This window comes from Eptatretus burgeri, chromosome 15 (genome assembly GCF_056783735.1).
Source record: "Eptatretus burgeri isolate ZD-2024b chromosome 15, Ebu_testis_v1, whole genome shotgun sequence".
Taxonomy (NCBI): Eukaryota; Metazoa; Chordata; class Myxini; order Myxiniformes; family Myxinidae; genus Eptatretus; species Eptatretus burgeri.
In genome coordinates this window covers 45,116,120-45,139,543 of record NC_140975.1, presented here as the reverse complement: position 1 = coordinate 45,139,543, position 23,424 = coordinate 45,116,120, and the positions used below count along the sequence as shown (strand labels likewise).

The following is a 23,424-nucleotide window of genomic DNA, read 5'->3' as shown; positions in this document are numbered from 1 at the left end:
TGGATAGGAGTTCAAGTGTGCCAAGGAAGGATTTTGCACGGAGAATGCCCAGTCAGTGACTGGCTTTGGATGCCAACTTTGAAATGTGGTTTACCCAAGAAAGATCATGGCTAATAGTGAGAGTAACCAAACTTCGAGAGGATTGTTAAGAAATTAGATGGGAGGGTTTGCCATCGAGTCCTTTCAGACAGAGTGAGTGAGATTTGTCAAGATTGAAAGACCTATTGCAAATGTTTGACCAGTTTGCGATTTTTCTCAAGTTCTGGAGAGGGAAGAGGCTGTAACATGCCTGTCTGAAGGATGAGGGATGTCATGGCACAGGGTGGAGTCAGCAAATAGATAAAGAGGGTTTCCCAGGTGGTCAGAGAGATCTTTGTAGATTAGGATTAGGAATAGGATGGGGCTTCGAATGCTGCCTTGGGGCTCTCCAGCCTTGGCATGGTGAGAAGATGAAAGTATTCCATTGAGAGCCAAATGTTGGCTACGAAAGTTGAAGTCATGAACCCAAGAGTGGAGCTGACCGAGAAAACCATAGGCAGAGATTTTGGAGACAGGATGTCAGACTGTATTGATAGCTCGATACATGTCCAGAGAGACATCCCTGATCTCATCTCTGGCATTGTTGGGAGACTAACCATCCATTATGGGGAGAATCGAAGCAGCATGTCCATTGTCCAAGGTTGAGTGACCTCGTTTGAATTTGAATTCATGATCTGAGATGAGATCGTTGGAGAAAAGTAATGATTTTATGTCAACTGTGATGATGGATTCAATGACCTTGCTGATGATCGGAAGTAAGCCGATAGGTCTGTCGTTAAGGGGATCGGGTTTTGCACCTTTTTATGTCATGCTGCGATGTTTGCCGAATTCCAAGCAGATGTAAGATTACCTCAGGCAAATCATAGGGTGAAAAGGGCAGAGAGAGGATGTGTGAAAGTTTTTCGGACACATGAGCTGATGATGTCCAGTCTAGTTACAGAATCACAGTTGAGGGTTGCCAGAAAAAAATTTTCCACCTTCTCAGGTGCCAGATACAGGGTCCACATTTGGGTGTGACTGGGTAAGATGGGTACAAAGAGCAAGGGGTTGGGGACACGAGATTTGGAAAGAAACACAGAATGGAGGCATCCGCCTTCTCACAATCAGTCACCTGTGGTTCCATTTGAAGTGAGGGAAGGGATGGAGGGGGAGCATACTCCCGAGACAGACTGAACAAGATAGGAGACAAATTTGAAAGTTCAATTTTGAGTTTGAACAGAGGTTTTATGGCTCTCCTGAGAGTGGACGTACTTGTTGCGGGCTTTGTGGAACCACCTGAGGTTGCCTTCCAGGAAGAAACTGCAAATCGTTTCAAGGCAATCTCACTCACCACAGGATTCAGTGCACCATGGGCAGGAGGATGGGTATAATAAATGAAGATGAGATAGGATGAATCTGTGCATAATGGAGAGCAAGTTTCTGTGGCAGAATTCCCAGGCTGAGTTTATGTCAGGAGTGGTAGATCTAGGAGGACAAGTCCTGAAGTGCAATGGCTGCTTGCAGTACCTCCAGTTTACCTGAGTGAACTTCCAGACTCCTTGACACTGAGGCTGTTCTCTGAGAACCACTCAAGAAATGGTGATGTTCACGAGCACATTTTTCAAATGAACCAATTGGAGCAGAGAAATAGCAATTGACATTGGCATGGAGGTTGGTCATAACCAAATCCTGAAAGTGTTGACAAATCTAGGTGGGAAAGTTTACAGATTGATTCAGTCCTATAGAGTCGCAGAAGTCCTTCACTGAACTGTCATTGTTGGTGAGAGAGGTACTAACACCCAACCAATTGGCATGGTGATAATTGAAATCACCATATGTGAGAATTGTAATGAGTGGTTAAAAGTTGATCCATGTCAGAGAGATGCAGATTGAGCAGTCACTGTTTGGGGGACCATACAACACACAGACAACCAAGAGGTGGTAGTGGAGTGGAGGGGAAGTCACAGCCAGAGGTACCCCTGTGGATTGGGAAGTGTAAGAGCAGTACATGGAGAATGAGAAATGAGTTATTGATGTACAGTACAACTCCGCTGCCATGATGGAGTTCAGGTCTATCAAACTGGAGGAAGCAAAGCCAGGGAGACACGAAGGATTCAGGGACATCATGTGGGTGGAAGGATTGTGTGAAACAGACGTCCGGTTTGTCGGTGGCGGCCTGGATTGAGATGTCAGGTTGGAGTGGAGGTCTCAGATGTTTAAGGCCGACACAGTTCGAGACTGAGGAGCTGCTGGCAGGGTGCAGGAAAGTGAAAAGGAGCAAGGAGAGAGATAGTGGGGTGGGACAGGTGAAGCTGGGAGTATGCTGGGTAGAAAGCCAAGAGAGGGCAGGATGGGGGCAGGGGTGAAAGCTGAGAGAGGGTGGGATGAGGGGGGAAGCAGATTGGGGAGGCACTGATATGGAGGGGTTTGAGACCATGAATGGATGTGAAGTGGCTGTCGTGTGTACACCTCTGCAAAATGAACTCAGGATTCCCAAACTGGATATACGGCGACAGACTTCATGGGAGCGGTGGTAAAAATATTTTTCCATTGAAGGAATATATATATATATATATACTGAAACGCAAAAGAAACTTACCACTTGTTTGAAATGTAATAAAATTGTAACAGTTCAAAATAAAACAAACCAACAATTGCTAATTGAAACATTGGCATTTTATTGATGACATGTCAAGTTTTTGACCAAGATACACCATCTCATAAGTTTGTTCTACAGTACAGAACAGCACAGGGTGCAATGTCAGTCCCCTTTCAATAGCGCGTGTGGCCACCATTGTTTTGGATGCAGGCAGTGCATCGTCGGTGCATACTGCCTACCAGTCTTTGGATGGATTGCTGCTGGATTCTGTCCCACTCAGTCCTCAATGTTTGAAGCCATCTGACTTTGGACCATCTGCCTGTCCTGCCTTGCAGTGGTGACTCTTGGCCTCCGTGATCGAGGTCTGTCATCTGCAGAGTTATGGAGGGTCTCTCTGTCCATCAGGGCCGATATTGTCTGGTGTGAACAGCCAAGGCGACGTGCCACCTCACGGTAGCTCAATCCACCTTGCAGTATGCCCAAGGCACACTGCAGTTGATCCCTTGACAATCGTGGCATGTTGATTGAATGCCCATTTTGCACTGGCCTTTTTAAAGCCAATATCATGACATCACGTGCAGCTCATTAAAATCATCCTGTACCCCTTGGCTAATCACTGACAGGCAAAACGGCTGTTCAACAGCTGTGCTATGAAGTGACCATTGAAGGTTCAAGTGAACATCCGTGACCGTTTTGTCTGACAGTGAGGACACTATTGTCCACAAATAAGTTCAAACATTGACTACACGCAGTGTTATTGTTGATATTTGAAGGTTTAAAAGGTGGTAAGTTTCTTTTGCGTTTCAATATATATATATATATATATATATATATATATATATATATATATATATATATATATATATATATATATATATATATATATATATATATATATGAGATAGGGTATGCAAGACCTGCACAGTTCCATAAATTATTCAAACAGCAGCCAGGTGTGAGATACGCATTATAATTAATGATGGTGACCCATAAGATTTCAATGTTAAATGTATGATTAGCTCTCAAAAAACTGCACACATGTTTACTTTAAACAATCTTTGACAAGTATTTTAATGTGAGTTTGTGAAACAAGCACTTTGAATTAAAACATTCTGGTGCAGGTGGATGGTGTGTGTTACCTCTTGCAAGAAATCTATGGAATTGAAAATAAAGCAAATCGGGCAAACGAGGTAAGTAAATGCATTGTCTTTAGATTGATAGGCTGTGCTTGTGTAAGGGGAAAAAGGTATTTGAATTGGTGATGGGGGGGGTTGACGTTTGATGGGGAAACTGGAACAATAGGGTCTGAAGGGGAGGTGGGGTTGGCATGGTCAGGTACTGAGGTGGGTAATCCCAAAATGACCACACATCGCTTAATGTGCAGGAGACCATCGATGATGAGGATGGGAGCGATAATAGCGGCGAGTGTGTGGTGTGCCTTTCGGATGTGCGCGACACGCTCATCCTTCCTTGTCGCCACCTGTGCCTATGCAATGCCTGCGCAGACACGCTTCGCTACCAAGCCAACAACTGTCCTATATGTCGCTTACGTATGTACAGATTCCTTTAACTCTCCATCTTTCTCATTTCGATTTGGTTCGTCACGTGTGTGAGAGAATAATGGTTCGAGAGTTAGATCTGGATGGGTCACGGGGATGCAAATCTTGTAAAGATCAGCCTTTCAAAATTAAGTGCAGTGAGAGAAACTGCAGAACAGCTGTTGCCCTCATCCTTGCAGTGTCTGATCGCTGTGACTTTGACCAGGCTCTATATTTCCCACCACTGAGTAATTGAAACACACTCGAAGCTGGTCATTTTGATTTAAGTTATGTTTGCAGCTCAGGTCTATATCCTCCATGATCGGAAGGAATTATTAATGCCTACCCCCATTCCCCAGCTATTTTAAACGAGATGTTATAATCCTGCCATTTGTATGACTTTATGATGAGTGCTCAAACTTATTAGAGTGCTCTGTTATTTTTAACCACCACTGGAGGGATGTGATAACAGCTCTGAGCCAATCTCGTAATGTCTTTTAATTGCAGCATTCCGCGCATTGCTCCAGATCCGTGCCATGCGCAAGAAGACCTTGGCACATCTGGCAGCCCCTACTCTCCCAGCACATACACCCAGCAGGGACAAGGTATGCGTGCAGTTTCTGTTTTGGTGTGGGGTGGGGGAGGGGTGGTTGTTTATTTACCTTGAGCTGAACTTCATTCACCCGACTTTTTTTATTATTTTTTTTTAAGACAGCTCCGCTGCCCCCTGGGTACGAGGCTGTGTCTCTCTTGGAGGTCCTCAATGGTGCACAACCCGGTGGTCCATTGTGGCCCACCTGTGGTCTCCAGGCTAATTTAGCGACATTGCCACTTCCTGAGGTTGCGACCCAGACAGCAAATCCCTGCATCCAGGCCCAAAGTACTGTGGGAGAAACTTCGACAAGAGATGCACCATGCTTTGTTTCTGTTCCATTAAGGTTTGTCAGCCTTTTGTTCCATGTCCTCTAATTGTGGATAATTAATTAAACTGCATAATTAACTCGTCATAAATGCAACTGGCTTTGTTGCTCGAGTGATTTTTGTTTTTTTATTTTGAATCTTATGCTATTAATTATAATTCTCTTCCACACACCCTTCCCTCTTTCTGGGTTGGGGTGCCCATAGGTCTTCATCAAGGAGCAGAGACCGAGGCCGAGGCCAGAGAGTTTGTCAAAAGATTCAAACAGGCCAGGTATGTCCTCCCCCCCCACCCCACACATACTCCAACAAAGACAAAATCTTATATTGTTCTTGAGGTTGAATATGTTACAGGGTCCCTACCCTAACCACCCCACATCTTTGCAAACTAGAGCACAGGGCATGGACAAAACCCTGTGGAGCCCCCTTTGTGCTCCCAGGAGCAGGGCTCGATGAAGCAGTGTGCATATGTTGCACTATGCGTGGACACTGGTGTTGAGAATTCTGCCTTTTCCAGCTCCTCAACCTCATCAACATCCTCCACAGTTTCTTCAACAGGGGGTTGGTAGTGAAACTTGTGTCCCAGAGCACTCAGAGCAAATTTTTGAGTTGCAAATGCTGTAGAAAGTGAAAAGTTGTGCATCTTTTTGTATTGCTGGTTCCCCCTCCCCTGTTCCTTTGTTACAAAGTACAAACCTCAATTTTCTTCCTCCAGACACAAAAGGAGTACCAGCAAATGAGCTCGCAGGGGACACTGCATCTCACTTCAGCATCCAGGTACGGCTCAAGCTATGTGACATTTTTCAACTTTGTTTTGCATCTGCATTGCAATGAGGAAAAATATGGCATAAAATTTGCAAGTTAGGTCTGGTGCCCTGAAATGAATGATGAATAAAAAGTTTTTGCATGATTTTAAGAGAACACTCCAATTTTTTGGAGCATTCCACTGATCCCTTGAATGGATGATCCTGATTGGCTTGCAATAGAGTGAAAGCTGTGATTTTGGACATTTGTAACTTGGGGAGAATATGATCATTGTAAAGTATAAATTGATGAACAATGTTGCAGTTGAGCGTGTGTTAAACTTTACTTGAAGTTGACAAGGAAACAGAGCAAAAACACACCCTCTTTCACTTTGTTACATTTCAGGAAAATGCAACAGAGCAACGAGATTGTCTGAAAGGAACAGGTAGTAAAAATTTCTGCATTAAGTTTCTGTCAAAGTTGTTGTTCCAATCATAAATCAATGCAAGTAATTACTCGTCTTTTCCCAACCAGTTGGTGTTGCGGAAGATGTTTACGTCCATATACTTCCACCTTGAAACTAGCAGTGCTCAGTTATCCAAGGCATCTGCAATGCTGCAGCACTGACCTAACGATTCTTGTTTCACTGGGATGGTGTTGCTGGAGCACATGTGCAAGAGCCGACATGTTCCTCAACTCAACAGAAGAAACTTTTACAACACCAGAAATGGTGTCTTTTAGAACATCCATGCTGGGAGCAACAAGATTTCACCCCAATTAAAGTCTTCTCAAAATTTGAGGTTTTACTTCTAGATCGTGATTTGCAGTCTTTTAATTGATGTACCAAATCATTGTTCAAGTCTAATTGCTATCAGGTTTGTAAATTAAAGATACAATGGCAAGTTCCTGTTCTTAGTTCTCATGGTAATTAAATACATTTGTCACTGAAGATTTTGTAAATTATTTTGACTCCATGTGAGTTGCTTTCTTTTGTATTAACCATACTTTTTGATTGGCTTGTTTTAATTTTTTTCTAAGACAGCAATCCAAGATCATTAAAGTTACAAAAACATTCTGCATTCTCATACATTAAGGACTGCAAACAATATTTTAAAACAACCATCTTTTCAAGGCTTTAGCTTTCATTCACATTTTCTGTGCCAATAATTTAAAATTCCCTCGCATGGATAATTCCATTCAAGCAATGCAACAACAAGCATGATCATTGTTCAATTGCTCCATACACCCATTGCCAAAAGAAAATATTTCTACACTGCTCAAAATAACCCAACAAATCAGACAGAACATGCAAGAATGGACACCATGCTCGGCCCCTTTGAGCAACAAACCTTGCAGGCCATACGGTGCTTAGGTGTGTGGTGCAGGTGCTCCAGTTGCACTGCTGGGTGAAGTAAGTTCTAGGCATGCCCTGCATTTCTGCAATAATAAATAAATAAAATTTATGTTACTGTCTTGAGATCAAACAAAAATGTTTCACAACATCATGGTCTTGTCTTTTTCTTATCAAGTTGTCACAGATTGCTCTTTGAAACATGAGCTTTTAATGTATAGGAAGGAGCAAGGTCAAACAGGAAGGAAGGATTAACCAACCGAGAGAAATGATTGAGTGAGGAATGGTTAAAGTGGGTCAACAACATATTTCAGTGCACTGCTCGATCGAGTCCTGGAGGGGAAGAACGAGACAGAATAGCATTGGGAATGTGGTTCATCAACTGGAGAAGCAAGGAATAAGAGTAGAAGTGTGCAGTCAGCTTGGATTTTGGAAGTTGAACGAGGAGGGGGTGCCCAGAAGAACACTTGCATCCTGGAGTAGAGATTTTTGCAGGGTTGCAGAACAGAGGGAGCAATGTGGAAGAATGGGTGGTCGAAGACACCATTCACTGACTTCCCGATGCTGAAAGCAACAGTCCTTGTGCTTATACTCACCACACAATAAATTTGAGCACTTTCCATTCAACAGAATTCAGGAGACACATGATGCTGGTGTGCCAGCCCATTTAAACCTGGTAAGTGGTTAGGGTGGTGGCTTGGGATCCCAGGGTCCTGATTTCAAGCCTCGTTTGCCACTGAATTAACACCAGGGGGTTGACTCGGCCTGTCATCCTTCCGAGGTCGGCGAAATGAGTACCAGTGGCAGCCAAAAGGCTGCACACGAAAGGAATGGGTATTGACAGATTTATTAAAATCTGGTATTGGTGTGGCGCAGGCATGATGGGCTGAATGGTGGCCTCCTGCGCATAATTTCCTTGTAGTACTCAATTGACCTTGACATATAAGCCTTCTAGAATGAGTCGCTCTAATTTTCCAAGGAAGACGTGGCGAGACAGAGGATTCCCAGTGTTTAGCTGGCTTTGGCAGCCTGCTTTGCTATGTGGTGGGAACAAGAAAGGTTATGGCTGATGGTGAGGACGAGATGGTCAAGAGACAAACTCTTCTTGTGTATGACCAAGGAAATGACGAGGTGGGTTCATTTGAAAATTCCTCTGGAACAATAGAGCAAGACAAATTTTCCAGGATTGAAAGACGTTCTATTTCTCAGACAAGCATGTAATGATTTCAAGAGAGAGATGTCTCTCAGAAGGCTTGGGGTGATGTACAGGTTGTTTCAAATGAAACGGTGTAATGTAAACTTAACACCTCTTGTGCAAAAACTGTTTTGGAGAAAAGTACTGGAATTTAATGTCAGCTGGTGGATTTCCCACTTGAGTGAGTCAATACTTGCAAGTGAACAAGTATACATTTTAATTTTTAAGATTAACAAACACGAAACAAAATGGAAGAGGATTTTCCAGAGCATCAGGGAGGACATTTAAAATGATTAGGAAGAACACTGGGCCTCAGACTTTGCCTTGGTAACACTGGCCTCCACTGGAAGAGAAGAAGGGAAGGTTCTCTTTAACATTCTGACTGCAAAGAGGAGGAAGTCAGAAATCCAGGAATGAAGGTGGATCACAGTTGATCAGAGGGTCAGCAATAGCGATTGTAACACCCATCATCCAACTCGACAACTGGTGGATCAGCCTGGTACAGCCACTCAAACAAACCCTAACAGCTTGGTCAAGAGCCCACCACCCTCTGCTCTAAATGCAGTGCACCGAGGAACGGGCTTGGAGAAACGCAATGTGTGAATTCCCCTGTAAGCAAGATGAGCATCACTTGACCAGAGGTGATGCTCAACCCCCTCAGATTCCTCGCACATAGGCCTCCTTGTCCACCCTTGGTGCATGTACAGTTTTCCGTCTCAGCTCCCTGAACAGCTCAGCTCTGGCATTCAGCCTGGCTCTCCGACTGTGGTCAATGGTATCCAGTATCCCTCGAGACAAAATTCTTCTTTGCCCAACAGTGAGTTCCAAGACATCTTTTTTTTGTATACCTTGTCGAGGCACGTGTGAGAGCAAACACACAATGCACAGCAAGGGGGCATGAGACAAGAGGGGTGGGACAAAACAGTGGGGAACAGACATTAGGAGATCTGTGGAAGGGAGAGGGATGGGGTGGGGAATATGGGGAAAAGAAGATGGACATTACAGGGACTTTCAGGAAGGAAAGCAGGGAATTTGAAGGAGGTGGGCTTGGGTGGATTATCAGGGGTAGAAAAGATCAAGGATTTGGATGGGGGAAGATAAGAGGTGGTGGTGAACAGCTGTTTTGAAAGCCTGGAGGGAAGAATAGGAAAGAATAGAGCGAGGGAGTTTATTCCAAAGGCGGGGAAAAAAAAGAGAGGAATGAAAGAGTGAAGGTGAGCAGTGATTCATGATTTTGGTAGTTTTACCAGAAGGGGGTTGTTGGCAGACCTTGAGCACCCTGTGGAAATGTGGTGGGGACAAATCGCAGAGAGAGCGGGGGGGTGGGGGGGGCAAGGCTGGAGAGGAGACGGTAGAAGACAGAAAGACCACTGACCAACCTGCGGTGATTGAGTGAGACGCCCAAAGACTCAGCCTCATTGTGGGAGATGCCGATGATCCGAAATGCCCTGGTTTCTACAGCGTGAAGCCGAGAAAGGTGGGAGGCAGGAGCACCAGCTCAGAGGGCAAAGCAGTACTCCATCAGGCTGCAGACGAAAGCTTTGTATGTGGTCAGGAGCTCAGGTGGGCTGAGGAAGGACTTTGCACGACGGAGGTTTCCCAGTCGGCGACTGGCTTTGGATGTGAGGTTTGAAATGTGGCTTTCCCAGGAAAGGTCATGGCAGATAGCGAGACCCAGAAGCTTGAAAGAAAGGACTTCTTCCAGAGGATTGTTGAGAAAGTGGATGGGGGGGGGGGTTTCTAAACGGTCCTTTCGAAGAGACATAGTGAGAGTGTGAGATTTGTTCGGATTGAAAGACATGTTCCACGTGTTGGACCAGTTTGTGATTTTATCCAGATCTGCAGTGAGCGAAGAAGCTGCTGCTTGCTGGTCTGAGGGATGACCGATGGTACGGCAGAGGGTGGAGTCATCAGCAAAGAGATATAGAGGATTCTCCAGAGTCAGAGAGATCATTGATGAAAACCAGAAAAATAACAGGGCCCAGAACGCTACCTTGAGGAACTCCAGCCTGGACAGGAAGAGGGGATGAAAGAACTCCATTTAGGGCCACACGTTGACTGCGACAGGAGAGGAAGTCTGCGATCCATGAGTGGAGGTAGCCTTGGATACCATGGTTAGAGAGTTTGGTGAGTAGGGCAGGGTGCCAGACTGTGTCAAAAGCACGTGATATGTCCAGGGATACGGCTTGGATTTCCTGTCTGACATTGAGGAGTTCCATCCATTGTTGGGAGAGTAGAAGCAGCATATCCAGGGAAGAGTGACCTGGTCTGAAACCAAATTGATGATCGGAAATCAAGCCATTGGAGAAGAGGAAGGATTTTATGTCTGAAGTGATTATGGATTCCATAACCTTGCTGATGATTAGGAGAAGGCTGATTGGTCTGTAGTTGCAGGGATCTGTTTTTGCACATTTTTATGCAGGGCAGTGATGTTGGCAGATTTCCAAGCAGATGGCAGATGACCTCGAACAAATGAGAGCGTGAATAGAACAGAGAGAGGGTGAGCAAGAACAGAAGAGCAGGCTTTGTGGACACGTGGGCTGATGCCGTCTGGACCGATTGCAGAATTTGAGTCGAGGTTTGATGGTAAGCTCTCCACCTTGTCAGGAGAAAAGGTCACAGAGTCCAGGGACATTTGGGTGCGACTGGGTAAGGTGGGTGGAGAAAGTGATGGGTTTTGGACACAAGATTTCGCTGCTTCTGTCAGGTCAGGTTCGATCTGTGACCTGCTACAGGTACCATGTAAACCTGTACTAACCTGTTCCATGGTCGGGTTGTCGGCGACTAAACCGTCTCCCCCACCAGGTTTCTGGTGAGGAGGGTGTTTGGATATGGACACCCAGCAGGATTAAAAACAAAACCTGTCAAAGGGCGGAGGAGCTCCTTGTGAGCCAACGGCCATCCATATCTAGTGCCCAACTGTGTCTGCGGACGTCCTCCTGCAGTTGGGTCACTTCTTATTAGGAGGTTGGTGGCAGGATTTGCACTCCGGCCACCGTAAAACCCTTCATTCCGCAAAACGCAAAAAAATCTGAAAACCCACTCCGTGGGAGTACCTCCTGTGCAGCTTCCCTTCGCAGGGCAGCTCACAGGATGACGGGATTGGGGCAAAGCCTTCGGGACCCCCAATCTTTGATAGGAGGGAAACCACAGGGTAACATCCCTGGGTCAGATTGCGGGAGAGTGTGTCGGAGTGGTGCTGAGGTGTCGTCCACCAGACGGCGGTCTCCTTGGGTTAACCTGAGGCGGTCCCTTCGGGTGGGTGCCTGGAATGTCCTATCCCTAAGAGAGGATGATCACCTGTCTCTGTTATCATCTGAGCTCAAGCGTTTGGACATCGGGATTGCAGCTCTCTCTGAGGTTCGGAGACCGGATTGCGGCAAGATAATGGTGGGTGGTTACACCTACTATTGGTCTGGTCGCTCTGATGGTTACCATACCCAAGGAGTTGCTGTAGCTCTGTCCAATAAGCTGACCCCAATGATAATTGAGGTAACACCGGTCAACGAGCGTATTATGAGATTAAGGATTCGTCACTCCTTAGGTGTCATTTCCCTGGTCTCTGTTTATGCTCCGACTGAGGCGAGTGATCTTACCGTGAAGGATGCATTCTACGCCACACTCGAGTCTGTGGTTGATCAATGCCCCAGACGAGATACACTTCTAGTCTTGGGGGATTTCAATGCATCGACTGGAACTGATAGGGATGGTTATGAGGTGTGTGTTGGTCCCCATGGGTCAGGAACTATGAACCAGAATAGCACTAAGTTCTTTGACTTTGCAAGAAGTCATGGACTTAGGGTGGCTGGTTCATGGTTTCAGCGCCCACAAGCTCATCGCTGGACTTGGTATTCCAACGCTGGCGGTGTGGCAAAGGAGAATGACCATGTCCTCATTGACGGTCGTTGGAGGATGATCCAGAACTGCAGGGTCTACCGGAGTGCTCAGTTCCTCAATACTGACCACAGGCTTGTTGTAGCAACTCTAAAGCTGCACCATAAATCCTGGAGAATGGTACCATCCCAGCTGAGACTGGATGTTGCCAAGCTCAGGGATGAGAGAGTAGCTGAGGAGTTTTCGAACAGGCTGAGTGGACACTTGGGGGGTCTGGGTGCTTTGGGGGGGGTCCTGAAGAGTTGTGGAGCGCCTTCAAGACCACCGTCCTTGATGTTGCCGGTGGATGCCTTGGAGCTCACCGCAGGGCAAAGAAGAATTTTGTCTCTCAAGGGACACTGGATACCATTGACCAGAGTCGCAGGGCCAGGCTGAATGGCAGAGCTGAGCTGTTCAGGGAGCTGAGGCGTAAAACTGTACGTGCACTGAGGGTGGACAAGGAGGCCTATGTGCGAGGAATCTGTGAGGGGGTAGAGCATCACCTGTGGACAGGTGATTCTCGTCCCGCTTACAGGGGAATTCGCGCATTACGTTCATCCAAGCCCATCCCTCGGAGCACTACAGTTCGAGCAGAGAGTGGTAGGCTCTTGACAGAGGAGTCTGAAGTGAAGGCCCGCTGGGCCGGTTACTTTGAGCGGTTGTACCAGGCTGATCCCCCAACTGTCGAGTTGGACGTCAAGGGTGTTACAATCCCTGTTGCTGACCCTCGAATCAACTGTGGTCCACCTACGCTTGTGGAAACACGGGCTGCGGTGAACCAGTTGAAACGGGGCAAAGCTCCAGGGATCTGTGGCATCCATGCCGAACTTCTCAAGGCTGGTGGAAATGCTGCACTCGTGTCGTTGCATGCAGTTTTGTGCTCTGCCTGGAACACAGGCATCATCCCAACTGACTGGAAGAGGGGCCTTGTTGTCCCTCTCTGGAAAGGGAAGGGTGATCGCCAAGACTGCAACAACTACCGAGGGGTGACGCTGCTCTCAGTGCCGGGCAAGGTCTTTGCTCGGATAATTCTCGATAGGGTTAGCCACCATCTGCTTGAGCACCAGCGTCCAGAGCAGTCAGGCTTTACACCAAAGAGGTCAACGATTGACCGTATCCTTGCACTTCGTGTCCTCACCGAACGCAGACGAGAGTTTCGGCAGGGGCTGCTTGCAGCCTATGTTGATCTCTGTAAAGCGTTCGATTCAGTGAATCGGGATGTCCTCTGGAGGATTCTTGGTCTTCGTGGGGTGCCACCAAAACTGATCGATCTGATGTCTGAACTCTACTCTGGTACTGAGAGTGCTGTGAAGTGTGGTAGTACCATCTCTGACTTATTTCCAGTTGTTACTGGAGTTCGTCAGGGATGTGTACTTGCCCCCACACTTTTCAGCACTTGTATGGACTGGATTCTAGGGAGGATGTCGGAGAGATCAAGTTGCGGTGCGTCATTTGGGAATGTCAAGATCTCGGACCTTGACTTTGCAGATGATGCAGTCATCTTTGCGGAGACTTTAGACATCCTCTTGGGGGCCCTCGAGGTGCTGAATGAGGAGTCTGAGCCGTTGGGATTACGGGTTTCTTGGGTCAAAACTAAGATCCAGGCTTTCGGTGACATCTTGGATGCTGCTGTCCTGTCTGTGTCTGTTTGTGGTGAGGATGTTGAGGTCGTGGAGAGATTCACTTACCTTGGCAGTGATATTCATGTCTCTGCTGGCTGCGAGTCAGAGGTCAATAGACGTCTGGGTCGGGCCTGGGGAGTCATGGATTCACTGGATCATGGGGTGTGGCGCTGCCGGTACCTGTGCGGGAGGACGAAAGTCCGAGTCTTCAGGTCGTTGGTACTTCCAGTCTTGCTCTATGGGTGCGAGACTTGGACTCTGACCAAGGATCTGAGACGGAGACTTAATTCCTTTGGTACCAGGTCTCTTCGGAGAATCCTTGGCTATCGCTGGTCGGATTTTGTGTCCAACGAGCGGTTGCTGAGAGAGACTCGGATGAGATTTGTTACCTGCATAGTCCCTGAGCGTCAGTTGCGGCTGTATGGACATGTGGCTCGTTTTCCTGACTCTGATCCTGCTCACTAGATTCTCTCAGCGAAGGAGTCTCATGAGTGGAGGAGGCCAGTGGGTCGACCACGTGCCTCATGGTTGCAACAGGTTGACCATCATCTCAAGGAGATGGGGATGGGCCTGGCATCTGCCTGGGGGATGGCCAGACGGAGGCCCCTGGAGTACCGGCGGAAAGTGGACGCAGCGACGTGCTGTTCTGGCACATGCTCCCATACCTGACCTGACTTCGCTGCAAACACTGAGTTTAGGCATTCAGATTTTTCACGTGCGGTATAACATCAAGGATCTCCCGGCAACATCAAGGATGGTGGTCTTGAAGACACTCCACAACTCTTCAGGATTCTCCAAAGCACCCAGACCCCCAAAATCTCCACTCAGCCTGTTTGCAAACTCCTCAGCTACCCTCTCATCATTGAGCTTGCCAACATCCAGCATAGGCTGGTACCATTCTCCTGGATTTAAACTGCAACTTCAGAGTTGCTATAACAAGCCTATGGTCACGATTTTTTTTTTTTTTTTTTTTTTTTGTATACCTTGGTCGAGGCTCGTATGAGAGCTAACACACAACTCACAGCAAGGAGGCATGAGACAAGAGGGGCGGGAGTGGAAGGGACAAAACATTGGGGAACAGACACAGGTGAACTGTGGAAGGGAGAGGGATGGGGATGGGACGGGGAACATGGCGAGGGGAAGATGGACATTAAAGGGACTTTCAGGAAGGAAAGCAGGAGAATTGAAGGAAGTGGGCTTGGGTGGATTATCGGGGGTAGAAAGATCGAGGATTTGGATGGGGGAAGATAAGAGGTGGTGGTGAACAGCTGTTTTGAAAGCCTGGAGGGAAGAATGGGAAAGAATAGAGTGAGGAAGTTTATTCCAAAGGCGGGAAAAAGAGGAATGAAAGAGTGAAGATGAGCAGTGATTCGTGATTTTGGTAGTTTTACCAGAAGGGGGTTGTTGGCGGACCTTGAGCGCCCTGTGGAAATGTGGTTGGGACAAATCACAGAGAGAGCAGGGGGCAAGGCTGGAGAGGAGTCGGTAGAAGACAGAAAGACCACCGACCAACCTGCGGTGATTGAGTGAGAGGCCCAAAGACTCAGCTTCATTGCGGGAGATGCCAATGATCTTAAAAGCCCTGGTTTCGACAGCGTGAAGTCGAGTAAGGTGGGAGGCAGGAGCACCAGCCCAGAGGGGAGAGCAGTACTCCATCAGGCTACGGACAAAAGCTTTGTAAGTGGTCAGGAGCTCAAGAGGGCCGAGGAAGGACTTTGCACGACGGAGGATTCCCAGTCGGCGACTGGCTTTTGAGGCAAGGTTGGAAATGTGACTTTCCCAGGAAAGGTCATGGCAGATAGTGAGACCCAGAAGCTTGAAAGAAAAGACTTCTTCCAGAGGATTGTTGAGAAAGTGGATGGGTTTGTAAACGGTCCTTTCGAAGAGACATAGTGAGAGTGTGAGATTTGTCTGGATTGAAGGACATGTTCCACGTGTTGGACCAGTTTGTGATTTTATCCAGATCTGCAGTGAGCGAAGAAGCTGCTGCTTGCCGGTCTGAGGGATGACAGATGGTACGGCAGAGGGTGGAGTCATCGGCAAAGAGAAATAGAGGATTTTCCAGAGAGTCCGAGAGATCATTGATGAAAACCAGAAAAAGAACAGGGCCCAGAACGCTACCTTGAGGAACTCCAGCCTGCACAGGAAGAGGGGATGAAAGAACTCCATTTAGGGCCACACGTTGACTGCGACAGGAGAGGAAGTCTGCGAGCCATGAGTGGAGATGGCCTTGAATACCATGGGAAGAGAGTTTGGTGAGTAGGGCAGGGTGCCAGACTGTGTCAAAAGCACGTGATATGTCCAGGGATACGGCTCGGATTTCCTGTCTGGCATTGAGGACCTCCATCCATTGATGGGAGAGCAGTAGCAGCATATCTAGGGTAGAGTGATCTGGTCTGAAACCAAATTGATGATTGGAAATCAAGCCATTGGAGAAGAGGAAGGATTTCATGTCTGAAGCGATGATGGATTCCATAACCTTGCTGATGATTGGGAGAAGGCTGATTGGTCTATAGTTACAGGGATCTGTTTTTGCACCTTTTTATGCAGGGCAGTGATGTTAGCAGATTTCCAAGCAGATGGCAGATGACCTTGGGAAAATGAGAGGGTGAATAGAACAGAGAGAGAGGGTGAGCAAGAGCAGAAGAGCAGGCTTTGAGGACACGTGGGCTGATGCCGTCTGGACCGGTTGCAGAATCTGACTCGAGGTTTGAAAGCAAGCTCTCCACCTTGTCAGGAGAAAAGGATACAGAGTCCAGGGACAGTTGGGTGCGACTGGGTAAAGTGGGTAGAGATAGTGATGGGTTTGGGACACAAGATTTAGCTGCAAACACCGAGTTTAGACATTCAGCTTTATCACGTGTGGAATCAGCAGTGCGGCCATTTGAGGTAAGGGAGGGGATGGAGGGGGAACATACACCAGAAACAGATTTGATTAAACGCCACCAGGATTTTGAGGAGGGAGAGAGGTTTGAGAGTTCAGACTTGAGATGAGAAAGATGTTGTTTTCTGGCTCTCCTGAGGGTAGCTACACACTTGTTCCGAGCTTTGTGGAAAGAACTGAGATTGCCCTCAGTTGGGTTTGCTTTCCATGAGGCAAAGGCAAGTTGTTTCAGGACAACTGCCTCGCCACAAGCTTCAGTAAACCAAGGGCGGGAGGAAGGGTAAGACAACTGAACACGAGAGGGGATAAATCTGTGCATGAGGGAGAGCAAGTTTCTTTGAAAGAATTCCCAGGATGAGTTGATGTTTGAGAAAGTAGTGATAGGAGACCAGTCTGTAAGTTTGATGGCTGCTGGAGACCCTGCCAGTCGGCTTGAGTGAAATGCCAGACTCGACGGCGGTGAGGTGGTTCTCTGATAACAGCCAGAGAGATGTCCACTTTAACAAGGACGTGGTCAGAAGAACCAATTGGAGCGAAGGAAGAGCAGCAGATATTGTCAGGGAAATTTGTCAAAATCAGATCCAGAAGAGATGGAGTACCATTGGTTGAGATCCGGGTCGGGAAGTTGACCGATTGAGTCAGTCCCAATGAGTCACAGAAAGCTTTGCTGATGTCCCATGGCAGGTGAGAGAGTGCCCACACCTAGCCAACTGGCGTGATGACAATTGAAGTCGCCACATAAGAGGAAGAGAGAGTTTGGATGAGAAGATAGAAGATGGTCCATGTTTTCGGAGAGTGAGGTGTAGATGGAGTCATCACTGTTCGGTGGACGGTACAGTACACATATAAACATGAGGTGGGAGTGGAGGGGAAGCCGAAGCCAGAGGTATTCCTGGGGTGTGGGGGAGTGAGAGCAGTGCAGGGAGAGTGAGGAATAGAGTCTTTGATGAAGAGAGCAACACCTCCACCAGGACGAGGCTCAGGTCTGTCATACCGTAAGAGGGTAACCAGGGAGAGATACTTGGGAGTCAGACACGTCTTGGGAGAGGAAAGTTTCTGTTAGGCAGATAATGTCTGGTTTGTCAGTGGCAACCTGCATGGAAAGATCTGAAAGGTTTGAGCGAAGGCCCCGGATATTTGAGGTCCACACTTTTAATGAAGAGGTAGGGGAGGAGGCTTTGGGTGCAGGAGGTGGAGGGGGCAGGAGGTAGGACGAGGGACGAGGGGGAGGTAAGGAGGGTTGCTCAAGGAGTGTGGGGTATTGCAGAATAGCGAGGGGAGGGGGCCGAATGAGGAGGAGAAAAGGCTCTGTGGTGCTGGGAGAGAGGGGGGACAAGAGACAAGGAAGATGGCAGTTGAGTATTTGAGGAGGTGGAGTGAAGAGATGGAGGTGAGAGGGCAGTGGAGGGAGGCAGGTTGGTGGATGAGAGGGGGGGCAACTTAGAGAAGGAAGAGTGAGGGGGATGAAAGGTGGGAGAAAGGTGAGGGGGGAATTTTTGAAAGAGGTGAGAGGGAGGCATGGAGGAGAAGAGTGGGATGGTTGCTTTGAGAGTGAGAGTGAGGGGTGAGGGGGTGAGTTGGCACTGAAGTTGGAAAAAGAATGGTTGATGGAAAGCGAGCATCCATGGCAAACTGTGGTTTTTAAAAGTTTTAGGTCAGAGATGCGATTTAACACAATTCTTGATGGATGCAATGAAGGCGAATTCAGAGCATGGAGAGAAGAAGCGCTGTAATAGTTGGATTTTTTAGGCAAGGAATGAAGGAGAGGTCGAAATGAAAGCAGTCTGTTGAAATAGCAGAAGAGTAGTGCATTGTGAAACAGTAAAGAGTACCACATGTGTGAGAGAGGAAGATGAAGCATCATAAGATCGTTTTTGTTGTTAATATTAATGTATGAGAGAGTTCAACAGATTAGGTCATGGAAATGTAAAAAAAAAAAAAAAAAAAAAAAAAAAAAAAATTGAAAAACGATTGAAGAACTGAACACTCCAGTAGACCCTGCAGTTCTGGATCATCCTCCAATGACCAGCAACGAGCATATGGTCAATCTCCTTTGCCACACCGCCAGCGTTGGAATACCAAGTCCAGTGATGAGCCTATGGGCGCTGAAACCATGAACCGGCCACCCTAAGTCCATGACTTCTTGCAAAGTCAAGGAACTTGGTGCTATTCTGGTTCACAGTTCCAGACCCATGGGGACAAACACACATCTCATAACCATCCCTATCAGTTCCAATCGATGCATTGAAATCCCCCAAGATGAGAAGAGTATCTCGCCTGGGGCACTGATCAATCACAGACTCGAGCGTGGAATAGAATCCATCCTTCACGGTGAGGTCACTCGCCTCATTTGGAGCATATACAGAGACCAGGAAAACGACACCCAAGGAGTGATGAATCCTTCGTCTCCACAACTCTTCAGGAGAAAAAAAATACTACGCTCGTTGACCAGTGTTACCTCAATTATCATTGGAGTCAGCTTTTTGGAAACAGCTGCATCAACTCCTTGGGCATGGTAACCATCAGAGCGACCAGACCAACAGTTGGTGTAACCAACCGCCATGATCTCGCCACAATCCAGTCTCCGAACCTCAGAGAGAGCTGCAATACCGATGGCCAAACGCTTGAGCTCAAATGATAACAGACAGGTGATCATCCTCTCTTAGGGATAGGACATGCCAGGCACCCACCCAAAGGGACTGCTTAAAGTTAACTCAAGGAGACCGCCGTCTGATGGACGACACCTCAGCACCACTCTGAAACAGGAGGTACTCCCACGGCGTGGGTTTTCAGATTTTTAAAATGCTTTTTGAATGTTTTGCAGAATGAAGGGTTTTATGGTGATTGGAGTGCAAATCCTGCCACCAACCTCCTAATAAGAAGTAACCCAACTGCAGGAGGATGTCCACAGACAGTTGGGCACTAGATATGGATGGCCATTGGCTCACAAGGAGCTCCTTCACCCTTTAATGATGCCACATTGAAAGTGACCAAGCTCTTCAGTCCAGCCCATTGTACTGCCAATGTTTGTCTATGGAGATTGCATGGCTGTGTGCTTGATTTTATATAACTGTCAGCAATGTGTGTGGCTGAAATAGCTGAATCCATTAATTAGAAGGGGTGTCCACATATTTTCGGCCATGTTGTGCGTGTGTGTGTGTGTGTGTGTGTGTGTGTGTGTGTGTGTGTGTGTGTGTGTGTGTGTGTGTGTGTGTGTGTGTGTGTGTGTGTGTGTGTGTGTGTGTGTGTGTGTGTGTGATGCAAGCATTCATGGTCTCAGTTCAGACACAATAGATCAGGGCAACACAAAGGGAACAGCAGGAGAAAGGGGAAATGCCAATAACAGGGTCGAGGAGAAGAGAGACAGACAAACAAGGGATGCAGGTAACGATGAAGGTTAGGAGAGAATGCAAGGGGTGGACAATATGGATATATAAGCAAACTTTTGGGAGCAGTGGAGGTGGTTTAACGGGTATAAGAAAAGATTATGACAAGCCGGGAGGCGATGATGGTTCGCGGGCATTATTGAACAATGTCACGATAGGTACAATTGAGTTCATGGAAGCTTTTGAGGAAGCCCTTCCGTAAAAACCTATCTCTTCCATCAAAATTGACCAAATCAAATCGGATTTTTTATATGTTGTACTTGTGGACATTACGCACAGCTTCAAGGAAATAAAATTGTGAGAAAAAAAAAAAAAGAGAAAAATAAATAAATAAAAAGTTCAAGTGGGCGTTGGTCCGCCCACAAGGGGCGTGGGACGCCCCCCTCATACAAAAAGACACAACGAGACCATGATATCTAGCTTGTGTCCAAGTTTCATCAAGATCGCATCAAACGTCACGGAGCTCTGCTCTGGAGAGAGTCACAAACAGACAGACACAGACACAACGAAAATAGTGGTCACTGCTGGTGCCTGCGAACCAATTTTGGATGGGGGATAACTTGATATGTTGGTGAACAGCTGTCTTGAAGACTTGGAGGGAAGAATGAGATTGCAGAGTATGGTATGTGGTTCCATGGGTTGGAAAAAAAAGAGGAATAAATGAGTGCACACAAGACCAGAAATGAGGCGAAAGAAGACAGATCACCGACCTGTGGGCGATAGTGAAGTGATAGGCCCATTGACTCAGCTTCATTGCAAGAGATTCCAATGATCTTGAAAAGCCTTGGTTTCCACGGCATCAAGCTGAGCAGGATGTGAGGCATGTGAACCAAGCCCAGAGACCACCCTGTCCATCTGGGCCAAAAATAATCCCTGGCTTGTCCCATAAGGTGGGAATATTGGGGCTGTTAAGTCATAGCAGCACTACTTTGGAATGAGTTGTAGTCCAAGTACAAGTTTTGTCCGACAATTGTAAAATTCTAAATTGTCAAATGTCCGTTAGCTTTTTTGACAATATTCTTAACCATAAACAAAAAACACTGCACAGGCGAAATGGCATCAAGTGGAGGTTAACACTTTCCTGTGAAAAAAAATTAAACCATGCAACAAGAACATCTTGCAGAAAAGCTCGTAAAGAAAGAAAGAAATATAAAAAAAGAAGCTCGTAAAAAAAGAAGGATTAATCCATGGACCAAGCATACAGCAAGGGGTGCTGTGAATACGTGGTGGAACCTCATTAAACTATCATAGAACACGGTAGTATTGTAATACCCAGGATGCGTTCCTGGAAAAGAGCATTGGCAAAGGATAGGTTCCTGGAGAAAAGAATGCTTCTCGAAAATACGCTAAAAGGGGTCATTATACCATTGTTTGAATGGAGATTAGTTCAAGACAGCGTTATTTCTGATGCATGAGTGGAATATGAGGGCTTCATTGGGGTATCAGTAACAGTGCGAATAATAATAGAGATGGTCAAAATATATATATATATATATATATATATATATATATATATATATATATATATATTTATATATATATATATATATATATATATATATATATATATATATATATATATATATATATATATATATATTGTTACGGCTGTGGAAATTCGCAATACACCATAAAGGGTCCTCAGGTGAGATATATCGATAAGTTCATGTGTAGTTAGCCCACACCTGTTGTTTAGAGGGAATATGTGCGATTCATCCTGGCTGCGACGCTTTGAGTTAGCCATTTTTCTTTCTCTATCGTTATTTTGGACCATTAAGCCGCCAACAACGCAAACACCACCACCTTCGCCTCTTTACCTCCACAACTCCATCCCGCAAACATTGCTTCACCGCCATTCTCAAACGACGCCCGCCAACCACCAAACCACCACAGCAAACCCCCCACCACCTTTGCCTTTCTCCTTCCACAACCATCGACCCCACCACCAGTCAACACCGAACGTCGTACTGTCCGAAGCCGTTCGGTGATTGCTGCCGAACGCAGCAAGCCGCGAGTGCAATGGTTGCCTTTACGGGAGAGAAATTCGGATCAGGGGAGGTTCACGCCCCTTTTCCTCCATCCAATGGGCGAGCGTCGGGCAGTGTGGCCCCGCCTCCAAGCACGAAGAATGTGGATTCCTTACGGGAGAGAAATTCGGATCAGGGGAGGTTCACGCCCCTTTTCCTCCATCTAATGGGTGAGCGTCGGGCGGTGTGGCCCCGCCTCCAAGCGCGATGGATGTGAATTCCTCTCAGGAAGGAATTCGGATGAAAAGAGGCTCACGCCCCTTTTTGCCACACCAATGGCTGAACAGAGGGTGGCGTGGCCCCGCCTCCAATCGCGTTTTGATCCGAAAATCTGCATACAGGCTCCTCCCCGGTCTATAAAAGACACGAGTCTGTGTGCAACTCGTTGTTGTAGTGTGCGGGTCGCTTTTCCCATGGTTGGTGTCGTCTCGTTGCTGGGCTAGTCTCGTCGTTGGTGTCGTCTCGTCGCTGGGCTCGTCTCGTCGTTGGTGTCGTCTCGTCGCTGGGCTCGTCTCGTCGTTGGTGTCGTCTCGTCGCTGGATTCGAGCCACCTTCGCTTTCACAAGCGACCAAGCCAGCCAGCCATTCCCCTCGCCCGACCCTGAGCATCAACAATTCCCCCCCCAATCCGCGCTGAGATAGTGCCGGTGGCCCCGTTCATTCCCCACCCTAACCGTGGTGCCGACCAAACCGTGCTTGCGCGGAGCACGCCGGAGAGGGCTCACCGACCACGCCAGGGGCACGGAGTCTGGGCGCAGCTGCGCTGATATTGCGGCTTGCCCGCCATCGCGTCACGAGGATGCGGGTAAGACCTTTTCGGTCTTGTGGACATGGCCGCTCCTCCAGGTTCCGTGCACATTTGGTCCACGGACCCCGTCTACCTCCCTGCCTATGGGGAGGTCTTTCCTGTTTATTTTGAATGAATGATGTGGCGCCGAGTCCCGACAAGTATAATTGCTTAAGTGTTGTAAATAATTATAGTCGGGAGTAGTGCTTTTGCTTTTGTTGCACATTGCATTACTGCCATGCTTGCCGTGTGTATGTGTGTATGTGTGTATGTGTGTATGTGTGTATGTGTGTATGTGTGTATGTGTGTATGTGTGTATGTGTGTATGTGTGTATGTGTGTATGTGTGTATGTGTGTATGTGTGTATGTGTGTATGTGTGTGTGTGTGTGTGTGTGTGTGTGTGTGTGTGTATGTGTGTGTGTGTGTATGTGTGTGTGTATGTGTGTGTGTGTGTGGTTGTGTGTGTGTGTGTGTGTGTGTG

At 47.2% G+C, this 23,424-nt stretch overlaps 2 protein-coding genes across 11 annotated transcripts in view; one reads left to right on the top strand and one right to left on the bottom strand.

Annotated features, from left to right (window-relative positions):
- LOC147012084 (E3 ubiquitin ligase RNF157-like) overlaps positions 1-6,889 on the top strand; it is a 31,967-nt gene extending 25,078 nt beyond the window's left edge. For 3 of the 5 annotated variants that reach the window (XM_085858289.1, XM_085858285.1, XM_085858288.1), the window contains 8 exons: positions 3,739-3,807; positions 4,002-4,167; positions 4,663-4,760; positions 4,867-5,093; positions 5,281-5,347; positions 5,466-5,634; positions 5,789-5,850; positions 6,223-6,889. In XM_085858289.1, the coding sequence (XP_085714415.1) occupies positions 3,739-3,807; positions 4,002-4,167; positions 4,663-4,760; positions 4,867-5,093; positions 5,281-5,347; positions 5,466-5,634; positions 5,789-5,850; positions 6,223-6,315 (951 nt within the window). In that variant the 3' untranslated portion in view covers positions 6,316-6,889. The remainder of the gene's footprint in view (positions 1-3,738; positions 3,808-4,001; positions 4,168-4,662; positions 4,761-4,866; positions 5,094-5,280; positions 5,348-5,465; positions 5,635-5,788; positions 5,851-6,222) is intronic. The other 2 variants (XM_085858286.1, XM_085858287.1) reach the window with 2 other exon arrangements.
- LOC147012082 (protein FAM234B-like) overlaps positions 6,136-23,424 on the bottom strand; it is a 125,320-nt gene continuing 108,031 nt past the window's right edge. For all 6 annotated transcript variants that reach the window (XR_015051990.1, XR_015051992.1, XR_015051991.1 and 3 more), the window contains one exon: positions 6,136-7,254. Coding sequence is in view for 3 of the 6 variants with exons in the window: in XM_085858283.1 (XP_085714409.1) it covers positions 7,236-7,254 (19 nt within the window). In the remaining 3 variants the exon portion in view is untranslated. The remainder of the gene's footprint in view (positions 7,255-23,424) is intronic.